General features: G+C 39.0%; 1 protein-coding gene across 1 annotated transcript in view; it reads right to left on the bottom strand.

Moving 5' to 3' along the window:
- Positions 1-2,006: 2,006 nt before the first annotated feature.
- ESR1 (estrogen receptor 1) overlaps positions 2,007-26,560 on the bottom strand; it is a gene marked incomplete at its 5' end in the record, with an annotated part of 50,244 nt that continues 25,690 nt past the window's right edge. The window contains 5 exon segments of the mRNA XM_009644239.2: positions 2,007-2,044; positions 2,047-2,261; positions 3,641-3,824; positions 10,161-10,294; positions 26,145-26,283. Coding sequence (XP_009642534.2) covers positions 2,007-2,044; positions 2,047-2,261; positions 3,641-3,824; positions 10,161-10,294; positions 26,145-26,283 — 710 coding nt within the window.

Below are 26,560 nucleotides of genomic sequence, written 5' to 3'. Positions count from 1 at the left end.
TTAGGCTTGCAGAGTTTTTGAGGAATTTTCTCAAATGTAGATAGCATCTAGCTTTAGGCTTCTAAACTGCACGTATCCTCGGATATGTACATGCAACTGTTACAGACATCATTATGTACATTCACTAAAGAATCGAATCCTTGACTTGGAGCACAAACTCGTCCTATGCCTTGCTGCCTTCACAATTGCTATGTAACTTGACCTCGCTGCACACAGGCTCTGCTTGTGTAACAGGGAGCGTAATTAGACATAGGCACTCTTGTATGGCATTAGTTGCGCTATTTCCTATATTTAGTTACTACAGGATATTCCAATCAGCATAATCTAACATAACATAAAGGTTTCAACTATAGCAGTAAAAGAAGCATCCCTGAACCCTTCTCTAGCACTGTGGAGAGCTGCTGTGGCGCAGCCTATGCACGTGCTGTGAAATGTCTTTACTGGCAGGGTGGTCACTTCCAACCAGCTATTGGAATAATCCCTGGTCCATGCTGACTCCCGAACTGCATCTGTAAACCAGAAGTGCAGATAGCACACGCAAAGTTTGTCACTAGACTAATAAAATATCCCTGGCATGTGTAATAATCGCATTCCAGTACCCAGCAACGTTCCCTGACGTGTAATTTTCTAGCATAGAGGCAATCAGACAGCAGCACCGACTCCTACTTTGAATAACACGGAGTATGGATTTCTTGGAGTAGCACATGATATGGGTTTCTTCAGGCTCTCTCCTTCACATCTTGCTGAAAATGTTGACATCAGTGGACCTTTTGTATATTTACAGTTGGTCTGAAGAATCTGACTAATCCTTATGAAAAACAGTTACACACATGCGTGAAGAAAGCCAGATTTATCTTCCTGGACATGCAGTCCCCGAGTCTTCACCATGTCTGAGGCTCATTAACCAGTTCTGGTGTCACAGGTGAGCTGGCTCTTAACAGGGATTTCTGAGCATGCCCCAATGAGAGCCAACGAAAGCCAAGGCAATGCAAAGCCTACAGCTCTGGCTGCGATGCCAGCCCTCCCACATGTGGCTAGGCCAGACTCTACCAAATGGGATTGGACCATCCCACTCTGCACTGGCATCCTCACCCCTTGGTTTGTAGCACAACAAAGCAAAAGACAGGAGTTGGGTTTTTTTATAAAATAGTGCTGGATCATGTGTGTGTGTGGAGATCTTTTTTTTTTTTGAGACCTGATGATTTTTGTAATTATCTGGTCTGATTTAAGAGTGGTTATCATCTGTGTTACCGCTGTTTGCCCTTGATTTACACACTGCCAAGCAACAGAACAATTTAGCTTTGTAGGATTAGACAAGATAGAATGCACACAATGCAATTTGGCTAGAGGGCATGGCAAGGGAACCTAAACGTTTGGTCAGTATGAGCTTGAGAAGGAGTGGTCTGCTGATGTAAGCCAGCAAGGTAAAATAGTATTATTCTCAGACAGGGGTTCCTTTCTACTGTAGGAAGAAAAGAGGTGGGAATCTACCTAAACTACCAAGGCTGCCACTAGCAGTGCAGTTTCACTATGGCACACTAAGATGCCAATCAACTTTCCATTTACTCCCCCCCAAAAAAGTCATCCAGAATCTCTACCAAACTGCTTCAAAGTTTCAAGCAAGGAAAGGATTAAGCGAGCACAGAATTTGGGGTGGATATCAGCAAAGGCTACCACTCGTGAAGATACCAATACGCATGGGTGGTATGGCCTATAAATTTATAGTAGAATGAGTGTTTAGTTTAGATTAGGACTTACCCAATTTACATGCAAAATTAAATAAAAACACTGCAAATTTTAAATCAAGTTAGCCTGGCAAACCTTGCTGGCTATCCACAGCAACGAAATGTCTTCCATTTAGGATAAACGATTGATTTAGGCAAGCGCTTGACAAACACTCAAATGGAAAATGCAGGTGACTGTTGTCACTGGAGTGTTTACATAGGTGGCACTCTAGACAAAATAAAGCACGGGCTAGGTAGTACGCTGCTGGGTTTCTCATACCATTATACATGCTGGCTTTTGTTTATATTGTATTCTGCATAGTCTCCTCTTCTTTGCTGTTTATATAAAAAGACTGCAAGGAATGAGATGAAGCTGATGCAGTTGTCAGCTGGCTCCGGTTCTCCTCTTCCACGGGTGCAGCACTCCTGGCTCCAGGGGCATGCAGTCGGTGAGCGTCCAGCATCTCCAGCAAGAGATCGTAGAGTGGAACGACGTTTTTACACTTCATATTGTACAGGTGCTCCATTCCTTTGTTGCTGTGGGTTGTAACAAAACAACGGTTACTTTCTAAATATGCTAGGGGGGAAAAAAAGCTATCAGCTAATAATATTTGTTAGGTTCATATAAATTCCACCTTGTACAAAACAACTAACTTAACAGTACAGTTGCTGTATGCTCCTGCTACAGTTAGCAGAGGGAGGCACCTTCAGAGAACATTTCAGACTGCCCATGAGCAAGTTGCCTTCTAAAGGTGACTCTTTTGCTCGCCTTTGCCTAAAAGGTAGCCTAGAGCACACGGACTCCTAATTTAGGCACTGTGACTAAGTGGATGGGATGAATCTTGGTTTTCCCATAATAAAACTTAAAATATCAGATTTTTTTCCCAGAAAATAACCTCAGCCAATTTGTTAGCAAATGCCCACTGCAATAGTATCCACTCACAAAACTATAGAAACAATAATTAACTTTACTGTGCATCTGGAACACCCTTAATCATACAAATTCTTCTTAAGAGGAAAAAGGTTGATTAACCAAAAAGACACAAGTAAAAAAAAGAAAGAAACCAACATGCACACACCCCTTGTTTTTTTCCTGAAGACCTGTATATCAGCCCAGGAGGTAAAAGCTGCATGTTTCAGCTTTAGTAGCCATGATGTGGTGCTTACTGTAATTTTATCAACTGAAATAATGAAGATTAAAATCTGTGTAACAACATCTCTTGTCCCTTCATAAAAATAAAATCTATACTGTATCTTTGTACAGACTTGTCATGTTGTCGACACTCCAGCCACTGAGCAGCTACTTTAAGAGGCAATTATGTTTGGGAGAATCATTACTGTGACTACTAACAAGAGGGCCTCAGACACCTCACCTCTACTTAGCAAAGGGCACAGTCCTCTAAATTGGGATTTAATAGGTCTGCATTTATCCTCATCCATAAAATACACATAATGATCCTAATCTCTTTTCTAAAGTGATTTGCAATCAGGCCACTTGTGAAAAGTGGCTACATAAAAGTGATCTATTAAATCTTATCTTATAGGAGACTAGAGTTTGCAGAAGTAGGCTGCTGCTATGTTAGTATTCTACTTGGTACTTTTCAAATGGAATACAAGATGCACATAACATTAAACGTAGATACTGCTTACAGCACTATTAAAACAAGAAGCAAAGGAAAAGAAAACTAGAAGAAACAAATGAGCAAAAAGTTTACTCCTTTCACACCATAACCCAACGTACTGTTTTTCACTCATTCCATACATCTTTATGGAAAGTAGACTTTTTTTTTTTTTTTGGCAATGGCTCTACACACAGTCTGCATGCCCACCCCTGAAGGAAAAGTGTGCATGTGCTTTTGTGAAACCTCCCTTGCACAGGACCAGCACAGGAGAGCTGACTGTGTGGTTGCTCTCACCTCATGTGTCTGATGTGAGAGAGGATGAGGAGGAGCTGAGCCAGTCGTCTGTGTTGTTGCTGCAGAGAAAGACCCGACTTAGCCATTAAGTGTATCAGAGTGTCTGTGATTTTGTCCAGAACACGGTGAATATAGTCTCTTTCTTCCAAAGATTTCAAGGTGCTGGAAAGAAAAGTGTACACACCTGGAGTAGGAAGGAGAAAGAAAACAAACAAATGACAGACAAAAATTACTTTGATGGCGTCAGACTTGCCCAAGGTACGCCTCATGGCTGGCCTCTTCGGCTGTGTTAAACCATAGGAGCAGACTGTGTGTCAGCTCTCCTGCCTGCCAGCCGGGTCACTGGTTTGAATGACCCTGGGGCTTGGATTTGGTCACTGTGGGCAAAGCAGGAGGAGGAAGATGTTGCCTCTTCCCTGCCCAGGTCCATCCAAGATCTGGGCCAGGTGGCAGGTGACACCAGCAGCTTGCAGCTAGACCTACCCTGGGGCTGCACTTTTCTCTCAGCCCCTCAGCTCCAAACCCTTGAGGAGATGCTGTTGCCCCTTGAGAGCTCTGCAATACTTACAGACCAGACCAGGCCTTTGGCAGTTTTGGGCATTTTTCTCTGCTGTTTAACGTTTGATATTTGGTGGTTTGGTACTCAATCTAGGACTGGATAATATAATACCATGAAACATGCAAACAAAATCAGCATTTGTTTATGCACACACCTCAACAAAACCCTCCCAACCAAGCAAGAGCTTTGAAAGATGTGCTCCTTCACCTGCAAACCCGGGTCTCCTTTAAAAAACATGACCAAAACAACCTGTGACAATTTAGCCATCTTACATTGCTTACTGCTGAAAGTGAGCAGCCTGAAGATTTGAACGAGAAGGAAATTTTTCCAGAGATCAAAACACCTTCAAACTCGCCCTCCATCAGCCCCTCTACAGCTCCTATAAAACATGCTAACCCAGGCATAAGAGCTTTTGACAGTAGTAAACCCTGGGTGCATGAAGCAAATCAGCTCTCTCTATGGGAAAATCTAAACTCTCTCACACGTTTTTATCTTTAATTTGTTCTGGACGACAGCATACAGCCAATGTGAATCAGGTCACAGGAGCACTGTGCTGCCAAAAGACAGCTGTTGCATTCAGCACCAGTTTTTTAATCTTCTGGATTGAGCCAATAACTCTAAACAGGTCGTATCACCATTATCCAGTCCTGAGGCAGCAAAAGCTTAGGTTGTATGTACAATTAAACCGGCTTGATCATGGTATGTTCATTGTCTTGTGCCTATAACGTACTTGACAAATCCTGTGCCCTTTTGTATCAGCTCACAGAGCCAAGAAGAAATTTGGATTTTGCCCTTGGAAAAAAATGGTTTCTGGAATTACTTTTCATTTTGCTTTTCTTTAAAACTTCATATATATACCACAATGTGCAGTTAGTGATATTATGACAAAAAAGACACACACACACACACACACACACTAACATGCACACATACACAGATATATATACTCTAGCCTGTTTGTAGCCTGGGGGCTATACCATCGGATTTGAAGACAAGAATATTTTTCCATATATCTTAGCAGTCAGGAAAATGGAGATTTTTTTTTTTTACCATCTTCTTGACACACCTCACCTCCTCACATCGTTTTGGTACTTCAAGGACATAACACCTAGAACTACTGTAACCTGCAAGTAGGTTTTATGACTTTGGGTCTTCTGTACTAAAAAGAAATACAAATTTGTGTTTGTGAATGTCAGCATGAGTGTCTCTGAAAGAGAGAGCAAGTGAGAGAGAGAGAGACTGGTTAAAAAAGCCAAAAGGGTAACTCAAAACACAACTTTTGAAAACTGCCAGTCAGAGCTCTCAATTTTGGCATGAATATTGCTTTGCATTTGATACAGATAGATAGTACAATGGCCTCTTTTCTCACAAAGCTTTTTATGATTATTATTATTTTTACTGAAATGAATTCACCAAAGAGAAACAGCTCCTGGGGCTTTTCTCAGCTGAATGACTCTTAACAACCCTCACATATGCCTACTGACAATACCAGGCTTTACAGCTTAGCAGGTACCTGTAGGGGCAAGATTCTTAAATATTACTGGCAAAACACAGTCCATTAGAAGGAAACATTAGTCTCATAAGTCCATAGTGCCCCCAGGGCAGCTTACTTCAGCCAGAGGATGCTATTGTGCCCTTGTAGCAATACCCCTTGCTTTCATACCTTTGAAACCAGCAAAAGAAAAAATCTGTTAGGAGGAATTGTTTCTCACCTAGGTCTAGTCTAGAAGCTATTAAAAAGCGTAAATCAAGAAAAGCATTCCCCCAAAAATATAGAGACTTCAGGCAATTCCTAGTCAATAACTGCCAAGAAAAATGACATTTGGTTTTCCTTTCTGCCCCCCTGCCCCCAGTGATTGCTCCTGCCCCAGGCCAATGACCAGATATTTCCCCCAAAGAAATGCCAGCTATCCATCACATACATACACACACGAGCATAGCTTTGGAACAAGAGTAGAGAAAATTGTCTTAGCAAAGTGAGTTTTAACAGTCTCAAAGGTCTTTCCAAGCTCTGAAGCTGAAAGCAAGCCTAAATTGAATAGCTACCAGATTGTTTTCCAGCTCTTTCCTTAGGTCAGTATTGTAAAACATAATAGGAGCGAGAGTAGAGAAAGCACTACCCTGCAAACCAGTAAAGCCTATTGGTCTGTGCCCATAACACAAAGCTTTGTGCAGAACAGGGTCCCTCAGGGACTGCAGCGCTGTTGTGCCAGCTGTTGATATATAGTGATATAATTTTATATGCGTCACTATATATAGTGATATATTTTTGTATATTACCGTAGAGGACAATGTCCTCTCCATCTTTTCTGTCACAATAAACCCCAGTTTAAACTATCTTTATGTTTAGAGTTCAGGCTTACAAAACAGTACCCAAGGTTTTTCTTCCCCTTCCACTGTGCCCCATTGCGCTAGATCTGTAGCAAGCCAGGCTGAGTTATGAGCAAATTCAGCTCTGTACCATGCAATCATCCACACCCAAAATAAAGAAATAAATAAAAAGCACAATTTAACAGGAACTGGAAAAATCAGGAGAATAGAATAACAAGCAGTCACACGGAATGATGTATCAGGAGGTCTACAGGATGCATAAAAGCAGCTAAATCTTCCCATCTCTATGGACTAACCAGCCAACTAATTAGGTAAATCAGCTGCTATGGCAGACATGACCTACATCTTCATCTCCAAAATGAAAGCCTGTTGCTTTGCCACATAACACCACTCCTTTTTCCAGACACACTCAAAAGTAAATCATGTGGCATCATGTTGCCCTTTCATGTTTCTAGTACTTATTTTCCAATCTTAAAAACCAGCCCTTTATTATTGAGCTGAATGTGGTTTTTGAAAGTAAAATTTGCTTTTTAGTTGAAAGATTTATTGCTGCAGCTTTAGAGGAGCACCTTCTGGTTTGTTATTTAGCTAGAGACAATGTTGTCCTTGTTACAGACATGCTGTCGCCTTGATATCTCAGGAAAAATTCAGAAGTATCGTAAATGTATATTCTGCTTTATAAACAAAACATCCCATCTTTTCCACAGACACTGAGTGAAACTAAAAAAAAAATCACTTACATTTTGCCCAAGATCACACGGAAAAGGGGTGTAAAGATACTAAACAGCCTTGAAAGTTGTTACCAAAAAAAAAGAAAATAAATGTCCAACAGCACTACCTCATGTGAAGACACTAACACATTTCCAAGGATTTAATAAAGAAATGTTTGTGGGCACTCAGTGAATTAAATCCATGCAAAGCTTTAGAATGCAAATGCAGACTGCTTTTAAATATGAAATGTAGCATAATTGATCCAATTTGATTAATTATTCTACTTGTTTAAATAATTTGACATCAGCTGCTTTAATTGTACGCATATATAATACAGATAACATAAGGGCCAAAAATTCATTGTGTGTTTATCTGCTGTTTCTTTAATAGAAGATCTGTGTATCTTTACATGTGCAATCACAAAAAAAAAAAAAAAAATATCAGATTAAGGGAGGCCTGGAGGTCATCTATTTCAACCTCCTGCTCAAATAGTGGTACCTTCAGGGTTAGGTCAAGCTGCCCGGAGCTTTGTCCAGCTGAGTTTTGAGTATCAACGAGAATAGAGATCCTACCACTTTTCTGGCCAACCTGTTCCAGCACTTAACCCCTCACTGAGAAGATTTTTTGTTCTCTTCATCTAGTCAGGATCTTCCTTGCTGTGGTTTCTCTCCATTGCAGCTTGTCTTTTCCTCTTGCACATCTAAGAATAATCTGGCCCTGGCTTGTCCATAACCTGTTCATCAGCTATCTGAGCACTGCAGTTAGACCTTCCCTTAGCCTTCCCTTTTCCAGGATGAACAAACCCGGCTCTCTCAGCCTCTCCATATGCATCATGTACACCGTGTGCTTCAGACCACATAGTATTTCATCTGTGTCCAACACTTTACCTAAGGAGGCTGGCTACATTCTATGAAGAAAAACATCTCCACAAGACATTTTAGGATATCTGTGCCAAACAATGCTCACACAACTATTACACATACCCCAAGTTACGCTACTTATCTCTGTAATGCAGTTTAGCCTCCTAATTTTTCTACCACACAGAGCACTACTGATTCAAACCTGCTGGATATGAACCTTGAAGGAATGAAGACCTAGTATCTCCTAGCCTCATTCAGTGGTCCCACCTCTCTTACATGCAGAAGGAAATTTGTCTGATTATCACTGACTTCGCTTGCTATATTTCTTTTTTACAATTTTTCCTTAGGGGAATCTTGAAATGAAAAATCCCATTAACGTAGCGAGATTCGCTGGTCTGGCAGAGTTTTGTCTAAATACCAAATTTAGTTTTCTGGATCAATATTAAATACAGCAGGGGGACAAAAACTCTCACAACACGGCTTGAAGTCTTCGTGTTCAAGACATGAACATTTAATGTGTTTTATTCAAACTTCTGATTCTATTTTTTTTCTAACTCAGTATTTCTATAAATCAATTACATATTCTAAATTTATTTTAGAGGATAATTACATTTGAACATATTAGCTAAAAATCTGGAGGAGCATCACTTTTCAGGAAGAACATATACTCTAGGAAATATTCTGTTATAATTATCAGAACAATGAAAGGAAAGTAAAATGTCAAGCAGTAATTACAATTGTCACACCCTGGCATCCAAAATAAAAACAATAGGCCTTCATTCCTAATATGCCAGGTGCTTGCCTTAGATGTCACTTTTTGGTAATTGGTGACAATCACAACAAAACCTGAACCACATTAGTATCTCATAGAACATAAATGAAACATTTTATATTTCATTGTATAAATAGATCATTTTTCTTGATTTTTTTTTTTTTGAGTAGATCAGGTCCAAGTTTCCATAAAGAAGTGCTGATAATAAAGCAAAGTCTGTTGTGTTTAGAGTTAGCCTTTGGTGGGAATTACCTGAATTTGTATTTCATACAGCTTGGGCAAGGGATCTGTTAAACCATTGAATAAAAAGGACATACAGCCCTCCACATATGTTTTGTCTAGAGCTTGGTACTATCTATGAGTTTAAACCCAACAGGAAAAGGGGAGAACAAGATGGTAAATTCTCAGGGTTGGGAAAATCTGACATCTTTAGTCATTAGGTAAAAACTTAGCAGAGAATTGAGTCTAAAATTTTTATGTTGGTGCCTATATGATTACTTTAGACCTCTATCATTTCCACCAGAACATTGTGGGCCTTATTTATGCATTTAAATATAAATTTCCTGGAGTTTTTTCTCATTTCAAGTAGAAAAGGATCCTTTGGTGTGCAACAGAAATTTTCTCTCACATGCCTTGACTTGAATTTACATATGTCAACCATCTCATGCAGAATACAAGTCAGCTAACCTTACATATTTATATCTATACCTCCACTTGTTATCTAGCCACTTATTTTTGAACTGTACTTCAGAATGAGAATTACAGCCCAAAAATACTTATTTCATCAACTATAAAGGAAGTGGAAGGTGACAACATCAGTTTTAGATGCCTGTACTTTAATATAAACTAAACCATGATAAACTCAGCCACATTTTGGCCACTACTTCCCCTTATTTTGCCATGGCCAAAAAAGGAGTTGTAGATTTACAACCAAGCATTGCCTTTGGATGTGCTAAGTGTGGCTTCCAGCTACTTCAGTGTCTTTTAACCAGAGCTTTAAGACCTGCCAGCACCTAGTTCAAAACACTGCTCTGACCATCCTCCGCAATCAGCTGTATGCAGTGTACCAGCTACTTACTGTATTAGTCTGCTGGGTCCCATCTACACCACTGAATAGGTTTGCCCGCTTCCATCCCTGCCTGGTGGCTCTGCCTGCATCTATGTTGACAGCCCCCTTTTGATTGCTGCTGTCTCAAAATGAAAACATCATTAGCACCAACAAGCAGCATTCAACCACATGCAGAAGCAACCACAATGACCCGAGTGACAGCAAAGCACACCACTTACCAGAGTTGAGTAGGATGATGGACTTAAGGCACACAAATTCCTCCCCTTGAAGGTTCATCATGCGGAACCGAGCAGCAGTAGCCAGCAGCATGTCAAAGATTTCCACCATGCCCTCTACACATTTCCCTTGATTCCTGTGTGAATGCCATTAAGGGGGAGATATTCACAGCTTTAACCTGGTGGCAGCATGAACTTTCCATCCCCCTGGATCATTCCCTGCCAGTTTGATTTAATCAGTTCACTACCTAGGCCGTGACATCCCACTCTATGCTTATTTGGCATATGTATGATTACAAAAGCATAGTTCTCAGCGTCCCACATGAAATGAATAAATAATTAAATACCATATTCCCCCCCAAAATGTCAATTTCATAAACTCATCACCAAGGCATTACTGTGGTGGCACACAAGAGATTGACTCAACCAAACCTTTAAATTTAATTAATGAAGATTATAATTATTTTTTATAAAAAATTAGTGTACAGATTTTCTGGTCATGGAATTTTAGATCATTCAACCCAAGCTATTCTATGATTTTATGATTTACATTGCTACCTTTTACCAAAGACTACATACTTTTACTTTCATTAGGAATTCCTTAGTGAAATTTTAACACGTAAGACTTAATGAGTGATCAGATCTGCTGTTTAAAAATATACTATTTTTTAGGTATGGCTTTTATGAACAAAATTTTGAATATTATTGCTATAGGAAAATGCAAAAGAAATTTCAAATGACCAGATGGCTATTCCACTATAATTTGTAACGCGAACACAGATTGAGCATCTCCTAATCTCACTGTGACAAAACCAGTGCTGACTACCAGCACATGCACACCTGCCTCAGTGCTTTTGAGACCCTGTAGCTAAGCCCACACCAGACCCTTGGACAAAGCAATCATCTTCCTTTTTGACTACAGCCTTAGAAAATTCTTTGCACTGCTCAATCAGGTCTAAACCTAAAACTGAGCCAAAGAAGAAGGGGTATCTGTGAGCACTTGTGCACCAGTTTCCTTTCAAGTTCAAATCCCTATTCAGCTTAATTTGGTGCTTGAACTTAAATCTACATCTCCCTTATCCCAGAGCACTGCCTACGGGCCAGTGACTATGGCGTATGACAGAAGTTATTTAATCTACTTTCAGAGATATTTCAAAAAAGCAGAACGACATCAAGAAAACAAAGTGAGAGATACTCCCTTAAAACAGCCAGTAGGGTGTTGGTTAAAATACAGTAATATTTGAAAATGTGGGGTTCCAAGCAAGTTTTCCAGTCACTGTTACAACAGGACTTGTTCTCTGACTTTTCTGTGAGAAAGAGATGATCCGACCTTGGGAATGGAAATAGTAGAACGGTATGTTTAATAAGGAGGATGGGTTGCTCCTTCTTGCCTCAGGTCCCTGTGGGCTATCAGGCAGCTGCATGGTGAGCATTCCTGAAAAGTGCCTCATTCTCCCCATGCATTTCACTAGCACCTAGCTCAGAACTTGATTTCCGTTGCATGGCAGGCACCTGGCCACAAGCTGCAACACTTGGCAATGCAACTTTTGTGGCCTTTTCTGGCTCTTAAAAATTTCACTGAAGAACTGGTGATTTAAACTATAGCAGCTTTTTGGGCATGACCAGCAACATTGATAATGTCACGTTAGGTTCCCTCACACAATGATAAAAAGCGCAGTGTAAAATGTTGTTGACAAAAGTCTAAGTTTTAAGATGAGCAGGCAGGCAGGCAGAGTCAATGCTATGTTCCAGGTAAAGCCTGTGATGCCTTTTGCACACTTATTTACAATGCCTGGACTGATGAGCTGAACTGAAGGACTGATCTCAGCCTTGTATATCTAAACATGACTTTACTGAAATTCACAGTGCTGTCTCTTTTGCCTGAAGGCTGAATCTGAACTCTGGCAGAGAGTTCGCAGTGATTTAATGACCAATCAGTTACACTGTTCAGTGCTGGATGCAGAGAGCTCTTTGGCAGCAATCATCTTGCTGCCCTGATAAATCCTGCTTAGGCAGAAGAAAGCTAAAACCTGAATTGGTTGGATTCAAGTATATTCTTCCTCTGTTTGGACATCAATAAAATATACAAAGGCAAAGCAGTACTTAATAACACCACTGTCAAATAAAATCTGAAAAAATTCAGGCACTCAAGACAAGGCATGAGGATACAAACAATTACTGTTACCTCAAAATCTGCTTTGTGTGCTAAAATTTAAATCCTGTGGAAGTAAAACAAACGTGAATTTTTGCAGTGGGGACAAGTTCCACTGCTTCTGATAGAACATTTTTGCCTATATCTAGAGAAAGATTAATTAATTATTTCAAAATGTTACACAGTCCGAACAAATTGCAAAATTTTCATAGCCAAGACCACAATTTAAAAAGAAACAGTATGTTATCTGTAAAATGAGACCTTTTAAAATGCCTTATGGCAACTCATAAGATGGAGAAGACATTTTGATAACAAGTAAGAATGATTCCCGAGTACTTTTTACAAAAATAGTTCGATGGACTGTAGTTTGCAAGATCAATATTGCATCAAGATCCTCTTGCTGACAAATACAACCTCTGGACAAAAATCTCTAGTCCTGCCACACATAGTCCATGTGTCTAATCTCCATGTGTGTCTATTTCCCACCAACTGAACTCATATAGTAGATGATAAATAAAAATTATGTACACTCAAGAGATTCCAAGTACTTTCTAATCTCATTTGCTTTGCTATCTGCTGTGTGAGAAATACAAAACTACTCCATAAGGAGTATCTCTTTACGTAGAGCTAAGTGCTTTAAATTAAGTTAGATACACAGCTTTAGGTAGTCATATGTGCAAGCAACAATTCAAATATTTCTGCTTTGTTTTCAGAGTTAGACAGCAGATCCAGCTCCACTGAAATCAGTGGGAACTACACAAGCTCAGTGTCTTTGAAATGCAGGCTTCTAATCAGAAGTTTTTACCATCTAGGCTACAACATTGATTTTCTTTGTTAACCAACAAAAACTATCTGTGGTAGGAATCTCCAGTTCTCCTGAATTGCATTCTAACTTTCTAACATAAACTGATAATATTATCACATCTTCACAGCTATATGTCCAGCTGATAGGAAGGCCTATCTAGGAAGGCCTAGATAACTTTCCTGAAGGACAAATTAAGCAATAGATCTGAAAATTATCCTTATCCCACCATCATGCTGTTGTCTTTGTATACTTTCAGCTTACTGAAAATAAAATAATAAAAGCTTGTTTACTGCAAAGCATCAGAGTGTATTCTCAGAAAAATCCTTAACACTTGGCTATCAGGAAATGTTTAGGGAAGTTAAAGCATGTGAATCAAAGGCAGTAAGTTACTGCATAAAAGTACTATGTGCATTAACTTTAGTAAGTCTTCAGAATCATAGCATCATTCAAGCTGGAAAGCAACTTGGGATGTCTGTAGTCCAACCTCCCTCTCAAAGCAGGGTCAGCTCACTCAAGGCTTTACACAAGTCTGGTCTTGAAACCTTCCAAGGATGGAGACTGCACAACCTTTCTCAGCCTAATTATTTTCATCATCATGTTTTTTTTCTCCCCTATATCTAGTCAGAGCCTCCTCTGCTTCAGTTTATGACTCCTGTTTCTCAGTCTCCCATCAGGCATCGTTAATAAAGGGCCTTGACAACCTCCTTGTAGATTTTAGGCTAGGCATGCTCAAAAGCCATTTCTTCTCCAGGCTGAACAAATCCACTTCTCCTAGCCACAATGCACATGCTCCCACCTTGGTGGCTCTCCATTAGGTTTACTGAAGTTTATTAACACATTTCCTTTAATGAGGCGCACAAAGCTGGATGTGGTATTCCAGATATGGTCTAACAAGCACCAAATAAAAGCAGAATAATCACTTCCCTTGCTCTACTGCACACAGTAGCACTGATAGGCAGAATATTCTTGCAGACATGGTGGGGAAAAGTGTCAAGGCAACTAGACAATATTTTAAGGAAAACTTATTGAGAGCTCAGGAACAAGTCCATCCCATTGCAGATGAAGACCAGGTATTTCAGCAGAAGATCCACTTGGCTAAGCAAGAAGCCCCTTAATGAACTAAAAGGCAAAAGAAATAAGAGCAGGCAGCAAAGGAGGAGTACCAAATGTTTGAGCATTTATGCCTAAAACTAGTGAGGGACACAAAGGGTAACAAGAAGGGATTTTACAAGTATGGCAGCAACAAATGAAATTTCAGTGAGAACGATGAGTTGACAAATGGTGAGAAAACCTAGTAACTGACTACATGGAATAGACTGAAACCTTCAACATCTTTTCTTTTTTTGTGTGTGCCAGATTTCACTGGCAAAGTCAACAGAAGCATATTGACAGGTTAGGGAATTACTTAGAGTATTAGCAATTACCCTGAAGAGTAATTCCAATCCTTGAAGCCAAATGGGGTTCATTTCAGGGTGCTGAAATAGTTGGTCAATGTATTCATTACACTACTATCTATTGCTTAGAAAAAATCAAGAGGTCCCTGACAAATAGAAGGCTAACTCAACTTTGATGAAATCAAGGAGGATCCAGGAAACTGGATTGTGCTTCGTCACCCTGATTGACTCTATGATGAAACAATTAGTTAAATGATCAAAAGGAAGGTAGTGGATGCAATAGAGTTTAACTGTAGTCAGGCTTTTGATTTACAACATTCTTACCTGTAAGCCAGGGAAGTACAGGCTGAGCAGACAGAGAGATACATGGGTGGAAAATAGGCTGGATCACCAGAATCGAAATGTAGCAGTAATGGCTCAACAGGTAGCTTCTGGTAGGTAATAAGTACTCCAGAGGCTGACTCTGGAGCCAATGCTCTTTAATATCTTTACCAATAATCTGGATGATGATAATAAATTCACCTTCAAATTTGTGAATGATACTAAATTGGGGCTGGAGGGAGGTTGATAACACTACATAGCACAACCTCAGTGTTATAGGGACCCTGGAGGAGTGAACCAACAGAAACCTCCCAAAGTTCAACAAGGAGAAGTATAAAATTCTGTACCCAGGGCCAAATAAACCCATGCATCAGTACAGGTTGGAAAAACACAGGGCGGAGCAGCAGCCCTCCTGGAAAATGGAAACCAAATAAAATATAAGCCAACAGCATTCTCTCTTTGTGGATAAGGCAAATTGCATGCAAGTTATATTAGGAAGAATGGGGTCAGAAGAACAAGAGAAATTATTTCCCCCCCATCTCTACTTGGTCCTTCTCAGGCTGTGCCTGTCTCCAGTTTCAGGCCCCTCAGCTCAACAAGGATGTTGGGTGTCTCCCCCTGTTGTGGAGATGATCAGAGAAATGCAGCGCATGGCCTACAAGGAGGGGTTGAGTGACTGGATCTGTTCAGTCCTGTGAGAAGGAAGCAAAGTGTGTAGGGGAGGGGACAGACAAAACTGCAGTCTACAACTGCTTGAAGGGACATTACAAACAGGGTATAACAAAGGTCTTCTCAGGAGCAGTGAATGTTAAATCAAAAGGCAACTAAATGCTGTAGACTACAGCTTGGAAGGTTCAGGCTGGATTGTAGAAGGGTGCTGCAACCCTGAGACAGGTACCAAGAGAGGCTGTGTGTTCTCCACCCTTCGAGATTTTCAAGAAAGTTAGACAAAGTCACAGCTGGTCTAAGCTGGTGTTGGCAACGGTCTTGCTTCAAGAAGCAGGTTGGACGAAATGATCTACAACTGAAATTCTTTTTTCTAAAGTAAATTGTTGGAGAAGTTCCTGAAAGGATTTAGTTTCAGAGGGTACCATTAGAAGCAAGGATTTATTACTGGTGTGGAGCTTTTTAACCGAGAATCGAAACATACAGTCAGCACCCACACAAAGAATAAAAGCAATCCTTAAATCATACAAATAAGGTTTGATCTACTAATTCAGTGGTAAAAAAAACCCATCGCCATATTATAGCTCTTTGGCTTCAGTTTATGCATAAATCTGGCACAGAATATAAAACAGAGGAAAAAAATAAAATTTTAAAGTTAAGCTAACTTTCTCATATGCAAAATCTGTTCCTCAGTTTAAGCTTGGAGACAGGTTTGGAAGGAATACAATCCTTCCTGTTCATTATAGTCTATTCAATCTCAGTGCGTAGCTGCTCGGCATTTTATCTTCCTTACACCTCATTCTCATACTTCTATTATATTTAGTTAGGCTTTATGTCTAATTCATTACTTATTGAGTCATGGCATAGGCAAGGAAGTATGTCTATCTGTCCACAGGAAAGGACACAAATTCAGAGGGAGGAAACCTAAAATGAGAGCATGTACATTTTGCAGAAAATTACCTTCAACTATTAATTTTGATTTTTTTTTTCTTCTTTTTTTGGAGGTGGGAGGTAGTTCACTAAAATCTATTTCAGTTGATTTACAACACTGTTGCAGTAATTATTTCTTGTTGTTTAAACAAATACAATATTTTTGGCTACTTACTCAAAAATATGTGCCATTAGTGTCAATGCATGAATCACAGTCTAAGAATCACTCACAGCTGGGCAATTGGAGAAGTACTGGACTGGAATTAGCATAATTCAACATGGAATCAGGTTTTTTCCCTTCAAGAGTTTCTTGAAACAGACATTTGCCAAATCAGAAATAAAACTGAAATATCTGTTCCAAACATAATTTTGAGGGATGAAAAGAGACAGGAGCAGAAGAGACCCCTAAGAGCAAGCCTCTCTTTTCTCCAGTGAGCTCGGAAGTTATGTTTATACTTTTTCACATAACCTGCCCTTGGAGTTGCTCCTGTTGGCATCATCACGTCCCCAAAACAGGCTGAAAAAAGTGGTTGCCCATGCACAGCAGCAGTTTTCACCAAGCACAGCTCTCTCTTATATAGCAACAAAGCAACAATTAGGATTGAGCCTGAGCCTCAAACAGGCAATTCCTACCTCTTCCATTACTGACAAAATTACCAGCCCACCACCCCCTGAGGTGTGCTAATCTTTTCTGATATCTCTTTTGGTTGCTCCTTGAGCTAGCTCTGACCCAAAAGCAGTGGTTAATTCACACACCAAATGAGAGATGTTAAAATAAAGCCAAATAAGAGAGGAAATTGAGGAAGACTGGGAATAGATAAAAGACAAAGCAGAACGATTATAGCTTGTGCTATTCCTGAAGCACTAAAGAATTGTCAAAATATTTTAACTTTTTTTTTATGTTCTATCCATTAAAATATTATTGCAGGCTTCATGCATAGGTGGTGCCTGTCTTCAAGACAAGAGATGATTTTTATATATATTAATGTGTTCTATATACATTAGTTCTATTAATAGACATTGATAAACACTTTCCACTCTTATGTACAGTGATGCACTAAAACAGCTTGATGAAGCAGGGTGTCAGGAAAGCTCCATCTCCAAGGTTTTAGGACCAAATCAAGAATATCCATCAGAATGCCTAAATACTTCCAGGTAGGTGTTGGAGGGCTACTTAACTAACTGAGGACCCCCCCCTTTACTACAATGCTATGCTTTATTGATAATTAAAAGATGCGGAAATTGGTATAATCAGTGACATTTTACTTCAGACCATCCTGCATTTAACCAGTAATTCTGGAGATTGTGGAAAAAGTTAGGGGAAAGGTAAGCAGGAAAAGAATACAATCTGAAAAAAAATTAGCCCCCAAAGATCTAGAACAAAACAGCGATCTCCAAAAAACAGGAGGCAAAGAGAAAAGCAGACACTACAAGTAAACTAAATCACAGTATTAAATGCAAGGCCTGCTGATGAGGAGAAATGCCTACCTTACTTATTTTTCTGTGTCAGACTCATGAGGTTAAATAACATTTTGCTTTAAAAAACGGCTGTTTTGATCACAACAATTAGGCTTGTACTGTCACACAAATCGACTGGTAAGTGGTAGGTGGGCATGAAGGTGAGAGCTTCAGAAAGAGAAATTAAAGATATAAGGCTTGTTCTGTAGTGATTCAGTTGTGTTGTTTCCTGTGTGGTTTTTTTTTAAAGCGGCTTGTTCATGAGCCTTTATTACTAAAGGTGGTAGCAAAGCAATTCAGAGTAGCAACATCTTTCACTCATCCCACTTCTCTCTGAACACTGGCTTTCAAATTACACACCCTGAAGAACTTTATAGACTCCAGTTGATGGGTGGTATTACATTGTGCTGTTCCTGGAGTGTACTATTAAGAGCCCTTCGTTTCTTTTTTGATATAAGCTCATCAGAACAGAGGTTTGGATCAATTGCTGGCTAAAATTTATTCAGAAGTTTTAAAGTAAGTCCAATATCTAAAAGTCATCCTTGACAAATGTTTGCAATAAGTATGGAGTAGCTCATTTATAAATTTAAAAAGAAAGAAAAATCTAGTTTAAAATTATTTTCACCTACAGTTAGTCACAGAATACCAGAATTGTTGAAGTTGGGAAGGCTATCTGGAGACCATCTAGTTCAGTGTCCCTGCTCAGAGCAGGGCCACCTACAGCAGGTTGCTCAGGACCATATCTTGTTGGGTTTTCAGTACCTCCAAGGATTGAGACTCCACAATCTCTTGCCCTGTGACTGGGAAGAATCTTGCTCTGTCTTCTTTACTTCTCCCCCACCATCAGGTATTTACACACATTGATCATATCCGAGTCTTCTCACCCTTGCATGAGAGATGCTCCAGTCCATTAATCATCTTTGTGCCCCTTCACTGGACTCACTCCAGTATGTACATGTCTATCTTGTACTGGAGAGCTCAGAACTGGACACAGCACTCCTGATTTTCCTCAGCAGGGCTGAGCAGTGAGGAAGGATCACCTACCTCTAGCTGCTGGTAATGCTTTTCCTAATGTAGCCCAGGAGGCTATTGGCCTTGGTTGCCCTGAGGGAGCATTGCTGGCTCAGAAAGCACCCACTTGGGCTGATTTTCCAGAAAATGTATGGAGCTTCCCCCATCATGCTGTCCTGTAGGCACTTCCATATTTAGGTGCATATGCACACTTAGGGGGGTCTTCTCCTGCGTTTTCTTGTTTTTGCCAGCCCAGTCTGCTACTCGTTTGACTGTGGGCCATCATCTCCCTCCCCTGTCATTCCTGGTTTAAAGCCTGGTCACCAGGTTGTTCAGCCTGTGGAAATTATGCTTTTGCCCCACTTGATGACCATAAAAGTTGAATCCCTGTTGTTGACACCAGCTATGCAACCAGTTGTTGACTCTTCCCCAAGCCCCTTTTCCTCAGCCACCCCAGTAGATTGACCACCTGGGCTCCCATGCCCTTGACCCTTGCCCTCAGAGCCATGGAGTCATGACTAAGTGTCTTTACTGACTAGATCAACAGAGGATCATCTGCCTAGGCAGATAAAGTAAGAGTACACCATGCATTTCAGCAGTGGTGAATCAGGTCTGAAACCCATAGACAATTAACTACTAGGTACTTTTAAAATTAGTTTTTCTTGGTAAAATATCCTGTGAAATGGATCCACAAATACGTCAGATAGGAAAAATTTCTAAAATGCTGTTATAACAATTCTAAGAAAACTGACTTTTTTTTTGTCACATTTGAGACATTTAGATTAGAAAATTATTTTGAAGGGTCATCATATGGGAATAATAAAGTTACAATAATTTGCTGAAAAAATGCTATTCTTGTTGACAGGAAGGCCTTTTTCAGTTTAATTTATATTCAGTCTGAACCACCTTAAAGCCAAAAATATTTCAAAACTCTCTTCATATCAGAAATGCAAAGAAAGTTTAATTTTGGAAAAATCAGCATCACAATTCAACATGACCTAGAACTTGGACCTGAGCTTCCAAGGTCAGAGTGACTAGATGAACAAGCAATCTTAGAATTTATATAGGGGCTATCTTGAATCCAGAAATGATTTCATTTTCTCTGAAAACTTCTGTTCTGTGCCTGAAAACTCACCCAGGGAACCTCTTTTTCTAACAGCTGAAAATTGGGAAATCATAATGAAAGGGAATTTTCTTTTTCTTTTTTTTTTTTTTTTTTTTTAGTTCTTTTTAAGAGTTCATCACTTTGAGTATTACCCAGCAGCTCCTCAAACTCTGGAAGGGTCCACCTGATTTACATTTAGGTTGTAGGTTGTTTGAACTACAAAATTGGGTAGTCTTTGAATTTTGCTCCAAGGCACTGTAAAGACTGATTTACAATATATAGAAATTATTCCTTTTGCATTATTTTAAGATGTATAATTCCGTCTCTTGTAATATTTTTTTCATTCTCTGGCGTCTGAAATATAATAATACATGTCAAAATCAAACAATAAGTGAAAGATGAAAGAGAAATTTAATCATTTCAAGAGATTCCTTAACTCTCTACAAGTTGATCCATTCAGCTCTATCAGGTATGTAGCCTGATGACAGGATGATTTTTTGAGTTGGGTTTCCAGCACAGAACTATTGCTATTAAAGATGGGATGAAAATGAAATGTACAATTGTTTTTCAAATTTATTGTGAAGTGCAAATTTAGATATACTTGTTGCCACTGGGTTTTTTCCCTTTGAAATAAATAAGAGCAGCAGGTCACTAATGAAGCATTGTGAATCAAGCATCTGTGACCACTTTGCTTCTATTTTTCTAATAAGTCAATGGCAATTAATGTATACACAATTACACAATGCCAAAAAAAAAATGTTGTGCACTTACTCAAGTGACAGACAAATGTGATGTCCTCAGGTATTTGGAACATTTTACAAGGTGAGGGACTAGCAAAACATACTCGGATTTCATCCTGGTGCTCTTCTATTATATCTAATCTTCTGTCTATCAAAATATTGGAAAGCACTATCTGCACAGAAAACTTAAAAGATTCCTTTCAGATGTGGTAAGAAGCTTTCAGAACAAAGCCATGAAAGCAGTAAGTTATTCAGCTGTTCAGTCATACAGTGAATTCTGGAAGTCTTTATGCTATTCGTGCTAGCTGTAGTTTAAAGAGATCTATGGCCTGCCATTGCTCAATATGAGAGTCGGTAAAAGGAAAATTCTTCAATTTCTTCTGAAAGAATGAAAAAGCTTCATCAAGCGCTGGAAGAGTAAGTGAACAAGAGTTTTCAAATTAAAAAAAACAACCTGAAAAGCAGACTGGATTTCTCCATAAAAAGAAGGAAATAACCTGGGAGAAATGTGGAAATACCGACTACATTTAACTGAAATTTTGTAAGTCCCTAGACTAATTTTTTGCTGCTAGACATTTTTTGCAATCGTGATAAGAAAATAATGTTAGAACATAACACGAGAACAGCTATACTGGTTCATATTGAATGTATATTTAGCCCTGGGCTAAGCATATAGGCATTTAGATCTGCTGATTTTAAAGTGACTACCTCTAGTGCTAGATTGGAAGAGATAATAACTTGTGGATTACCATACATCTTCTCAATGTGCTCATGACTTTATGCAATTCCTATCATCTCTGTTTTGTTTCTCTTCTTCTATTGATCATCACAGGCAGAGAAGTCAGTCTACTTAGTTATTCTTTGTACCAAAGCTCGTCTCCTTCTTTGATTGCCTATGCAACCCCTCTGGGTACCTTTCCTGTTTTTTCAATTTTCCTGTTAAGATAAGGAAAATCAAAAAGGCACGGTCTTCCAAGCACAGATGCAGCACAGATTTATACATTGGACTAACAACAATCTGTACTATTTCTTTTTTGTGTTGTAATGATTCTAGGGGGGAAAGTCTATTTACTTTATGACTGCTGGTGAGCTAAGAACTGCTGGTTCCACAGAAGTGACTACTGTTAACAGCGAGATGGAAAGATCAACTCAGAATGCAGTTTGTAAAGATTAGGATTATTCTTCTTCTATGTGCCTCAGTTCACATTTGTCTACATAAAACTAGGACCTTGTTTAATACTTTTTGGAAATCAAACAAGATCTCCCTCATCCACTTGCTTGTTAATATCTTCAAAGAACTCAGACGTGTTCGTGACGCATGTCTTCCCCTTACAAAATGCATGGTGACTCTTTACCACTATGTCATGTTTATTCACACCTCAGCCAATCCTCCTCTTTAGACGATATCCCATCAGTTTCCTTACAATGTTCACCAGGCTTACTGGGCGGAAGTTCCACCCTCCTTTTTAAAACGCAGCACTGCATTTCCCATTTTGCTGATACTGAGGATGTTTCAGGTGAGAAGTCATCCACCTCCATCACCAATTCGGCTGTTTCTGCTATGAGTTCTTTACAATTGTGTATCAAACCCTTAAGTAACCTCTGATCAGCATGATATTTGAAAGCAACAAATCCTTTGAAAATATAATAATATGTGACTTTCTTATTCCTGAAGAAACATCACATTTTCTTCAAAATTTTAAACAGCCTTTTGTCGGGCCTGACAAATTTCAGCCCTGGTCTAGTGACATTTTTAAAGTCTAGTTTCCTGGGAACCCTCCAGACAGGAAACATCTGGTTTGTGCCACTAGAAAGATAAGCCTTTACATCTAGATTTGCCTTATACAAGATACTAATTTTCAAACACAGAATATACAGGACTTGCATGTATCCTGGGTTTTCTTTGATTTATCAGGTGCTGGACATTAATTGGAAGCACTGTGAGTGTGACATTGTTTTTCCTGATTGGGCCTATTTTTCTAATCTATAATTGTTGTCATGAGAGATTTTTTTTTTTAAATAGCATCAGCTGTAGACTGTAAAAATGTGCCAGTTATATGTAACTGGCAGACTGCTAAAAGTCCTGATTTTGAACCAGGACTCAAGAGTTTAGGTAGTGCGTTAACAGAATAAGAAAGGGTGCATTACCCCACAGAATAACCTACCTAATTACAAGGCAGAGTGGGAATAGAAAGGGGTAATGTGATGGTATTCATCCACACAGAAGGCAGTAGTCTACATATACTGGCAGCTTAATTGTTGTGTAATTTTTCTTATAGGCAAAGCAAAATTTTAAGAAGGAACTTAAATAACAAAGGACTGCTTTACAGATATTTTCAAGGAGTATTTCAAATGTGAATTTTACATAGGAAAATTATAGAGGTATTTATTTGAAAATGTAACAAGTAGACTCTCACAGAATGAGAAAAGACAGTCTCTAAAAGATCTTCAGAGAAAAGACAAGCTTATGTTTAATATGACCTAAGTAGGAGAAGTAAGCTGGAAGAAGAAAAACCAGTCTTGTTCAAAAAAAGAGTGAAATTGGAATGTTATTTTTATGGAATTTCAGGTAGATACGAACAAGACTGTATTTATCTATCCAAAAGGTTAAAAAGTTGCATAATAAAACTTGACATGGCCTGAGCTTTATGTACAGATGTATACAAATGACTATCTATCTCCAGTTCTAGACAGTAAGATACTGTTAGAGACAGGAGAAGACTGAATGTGAAAAATGAAAGGGATGTGCAAATCGGACAGGATGTCTACCACAGAATGATCAGAGGGAGGTAGAGGCATATGCAAAATATGGTAAAACTCCATGCTAACAGGACTGAATTTGCACTAAGTCCAGAAAAACACAGGTTAGAGACAGGTCTGGTTTTCACCATCTGTAGTTGGGAACTCTGGATTATAGTCAGTAGCTAAATTAATATTTGCAGAAGCTGTTAACCCCACAGATCAGGTAACAGGGAAAGTGTGATGGGGATTCAGGACAGAATGTTGTGGATGAAAACACTGAAAAGGATTGTCCTGTAAAAAACATGCTGAAGGGTAAGGAGGGAAGAACAGACGAAAGGAGATTGTACTACAGCATCCATCTTTTCCATTATTTTATCCATTCAGTCAGATGATTTCATGGCTTAGATCAACAAGAATAATGCGTCAAACAATTTTTGCACTCTTGTGATATTTGCCCAAATATTTGATGCAGTGGAAGGATTCCACTGTGTTAAACAGGCTTTGAATCAGTCTTTCTCCTGCCCTGTCAAATCTGACAAACAATATAGTTTTTCCCTATAACAAAGGCCTAGATCAAATTAGCATATCAAACTACTTTTAGCACTAGTTAACTAGTAATCAAGAGTTAGTTAACTAATTAGCATATCAGTGCTCCCCAGTCATATAATTCATTATTTTATTTTAGCAAATATCCCTAACAAGTAGAACGATGCAAGAATATGATGCCTTAGAAACATTTTTTCTTATTATTTGAAAATTAGAAGATGTAATACATCTACATTTTTAAAAAGTCTTTTAAAAAGTCAGAAAACAGTGAGCCTGTTTTGATTATGAAGTTAATTGATTTTTGAGACCTAAAGTAATATGTGGTTGCAGTTGCATGCAATTGTTTACTTTAATCCAGTAGACTTAGTTTAAACTGTGTGAATCAACTGCTCAGACTCCATTCATTCAGAGCATGGGGATTTTTATTTGAGGTAGATCCCCTAGCTGTTTTTTCTTAGCTAAGAGGAGGAAAAATGGTACAAAAGATTTGCTCTTCAGTTTTCAATTTTTTCTCACAACCTGTATTATGAAATGTGGAACAGATGGGTTGGTCTTTGGAAGCTATATTGCAATTTATAGTCATTTTCAATAGTATTCTATACTTACTTTCCTACAGTAGTAAATTTAACTTCTTATGTGCACTAAGAAATTATTTTTAAGCTTATGTTTTCTTGAGAAGACTATACTTGTTTAGGCAAGCAGATATTTTCTGTACACAAAATGAGAATGTGTTTTACATGTATCTAGTTCCATAACTCACAGATCATTCACAAGTGGATTAAAGTTTTTCCTAAGGCAATAAATAATTCTCTATTCCTATGAGATATTTTATGCCATCATAATTTATATTTTACTAAAATATGAAAAGTAAACCAATGGGGGGAGAGAATCAAAATATTAATATTGCACAAATGCAAACATGAGAACTTAGTACCCCACTGTTAACGGAGCAAGCTGCTCAAAAGACATTTTTCTGCTAATAAGAGTTTTGATTCATTCACCCAGCTAATGGTTGCAGTAGCTGAAGGCACTGCCCTTGACTTTCTGTCGCCATCCCTTTGCTGTAGCTCACTGCCCCTGCAGCTATGTGATGAGATCAGAAGCACGCCCAGCTCTTAGCTGCCTCCCCGTATATTCTAGCTCCTCAGCTCAGCTCTTCCTTCACCTTCAATTTACACCAAGAAGCCAAACTGCATGGAAGTGACCAACATGCACACATAAGCTTTCTCCTGCCAACTCTGCTATGTGGGCAGTGTTCTTCAACAGCAGAGGGCTACCAGTAACTTGGATAATCCTTTAAGCAACTGTTTCTAGATTTGCCACAGTCATTTGTCAAAACCTCTGCTCACTGGCTATTCTCTTTTAACAGTCTTTCCCAAGGCTGAAATTTTTCATGACTGGAAAGAAAGAGGACTTGAGCTTGCATTAAGATAAGTAGAATACATTTAAAAAAATCTATCAATCTTCCTGCTTTTATTTGTGAAGACTGCCAGCTAAAATCCAGGATATCATATGGCAGAAAAGTATATTTTTCTTCTCACTCAGATACACCTACAGCATATTAGCAATACTGACTAAAAAAAGCTTTAGACAGCAATCTGGTGTGTGTTTTACATATTCGACTCCAGTTTTCAGGAGGAAAAAAAAAACCCAACAATGTATTCTCTGCAAATAAGAGATGCTACCAGGATTTTCCTCCAAAATTTGTCTGGCTGCTTGGATAAACCAATTCTAACTAAGATTAACTAGGAAGATTTTAGCTAAGCAGAAATAATTATCTGAATTAAAGTGATTATGATTCAGTATTTAATTTTAATTTCATTTAGTTTTGCAACAAACTGTACAGATAATAAGAGGTATTTTCTGCTGCCTTTGAAAGAAAGCATGTCCAGCAGCAGGTGACCTTCACACGTGTTACTTGTCTAATAAATGACCAGCATCATATTCCAGAGCATTTCTAGGGTTTTATGAGTTCCTTTTCCAGTCCCATATAACCCTGTTTAACTTATGACGTACTGTCAAATTGTCAATCAGTAGGATGACTACAAGGTAAAAATCAATCTGTTTGCAGTAGAAATAAATTAACTTAAATAATTCACAGAAACATGCAGACTGACCTGTCCAGTAATAGGTTAGGTGCAAATAAAAGCTTTCCTGGGTGTTCCATGGAACGCCAGACTAAGCCGATCATCAGTATCTCTAACCAGGCACACTCCAATAGATGGACCTGATCATGGAGTGTTAAATCCACAAATCCTGAAAGAACAAATAGGAGACAGTAAAAACACTCCAGGTATGTACGTGGAACAATGTTATTCAGAGAATCAGGTTAAAAAGTGCATTGGAGCTGGATAACCAAAAAGAAAAGGCAATAAAACAGACATTTGTTCTCTTTACATTTCAGGCTGAGTTTTGTCTATTACTAGATCCACCGTGGCTCCATCCTACAGAACAGTCAGCACTTCCCAGCCCCCTGGTTGTGGCCTGGCTGCACCCTGCCCTAAGAGAAGGGCAAGAACCAGGTGAGCACCTC

The sequence above is a fragment of the Egretta garzetta genome, unplaced genomic scaffold (genome assembly GCF_000687185.1).
Source record: "Egretta garzetta isolate BGI_Z169 unplaced genomic scaffold, ASM68718v1 scaffold397, whole genome shotgun sequence".
NCBI classification, from domain to species: domain Eukaryota; kingdom Metazoa; phylum Chordata; class Aves; order Pelecaniformes; family Ardeidae; genus Egretta; species Egretta garzetta.
This window is presented reverse-complemented; position numbering and strand designations above follow the sequence as displayed.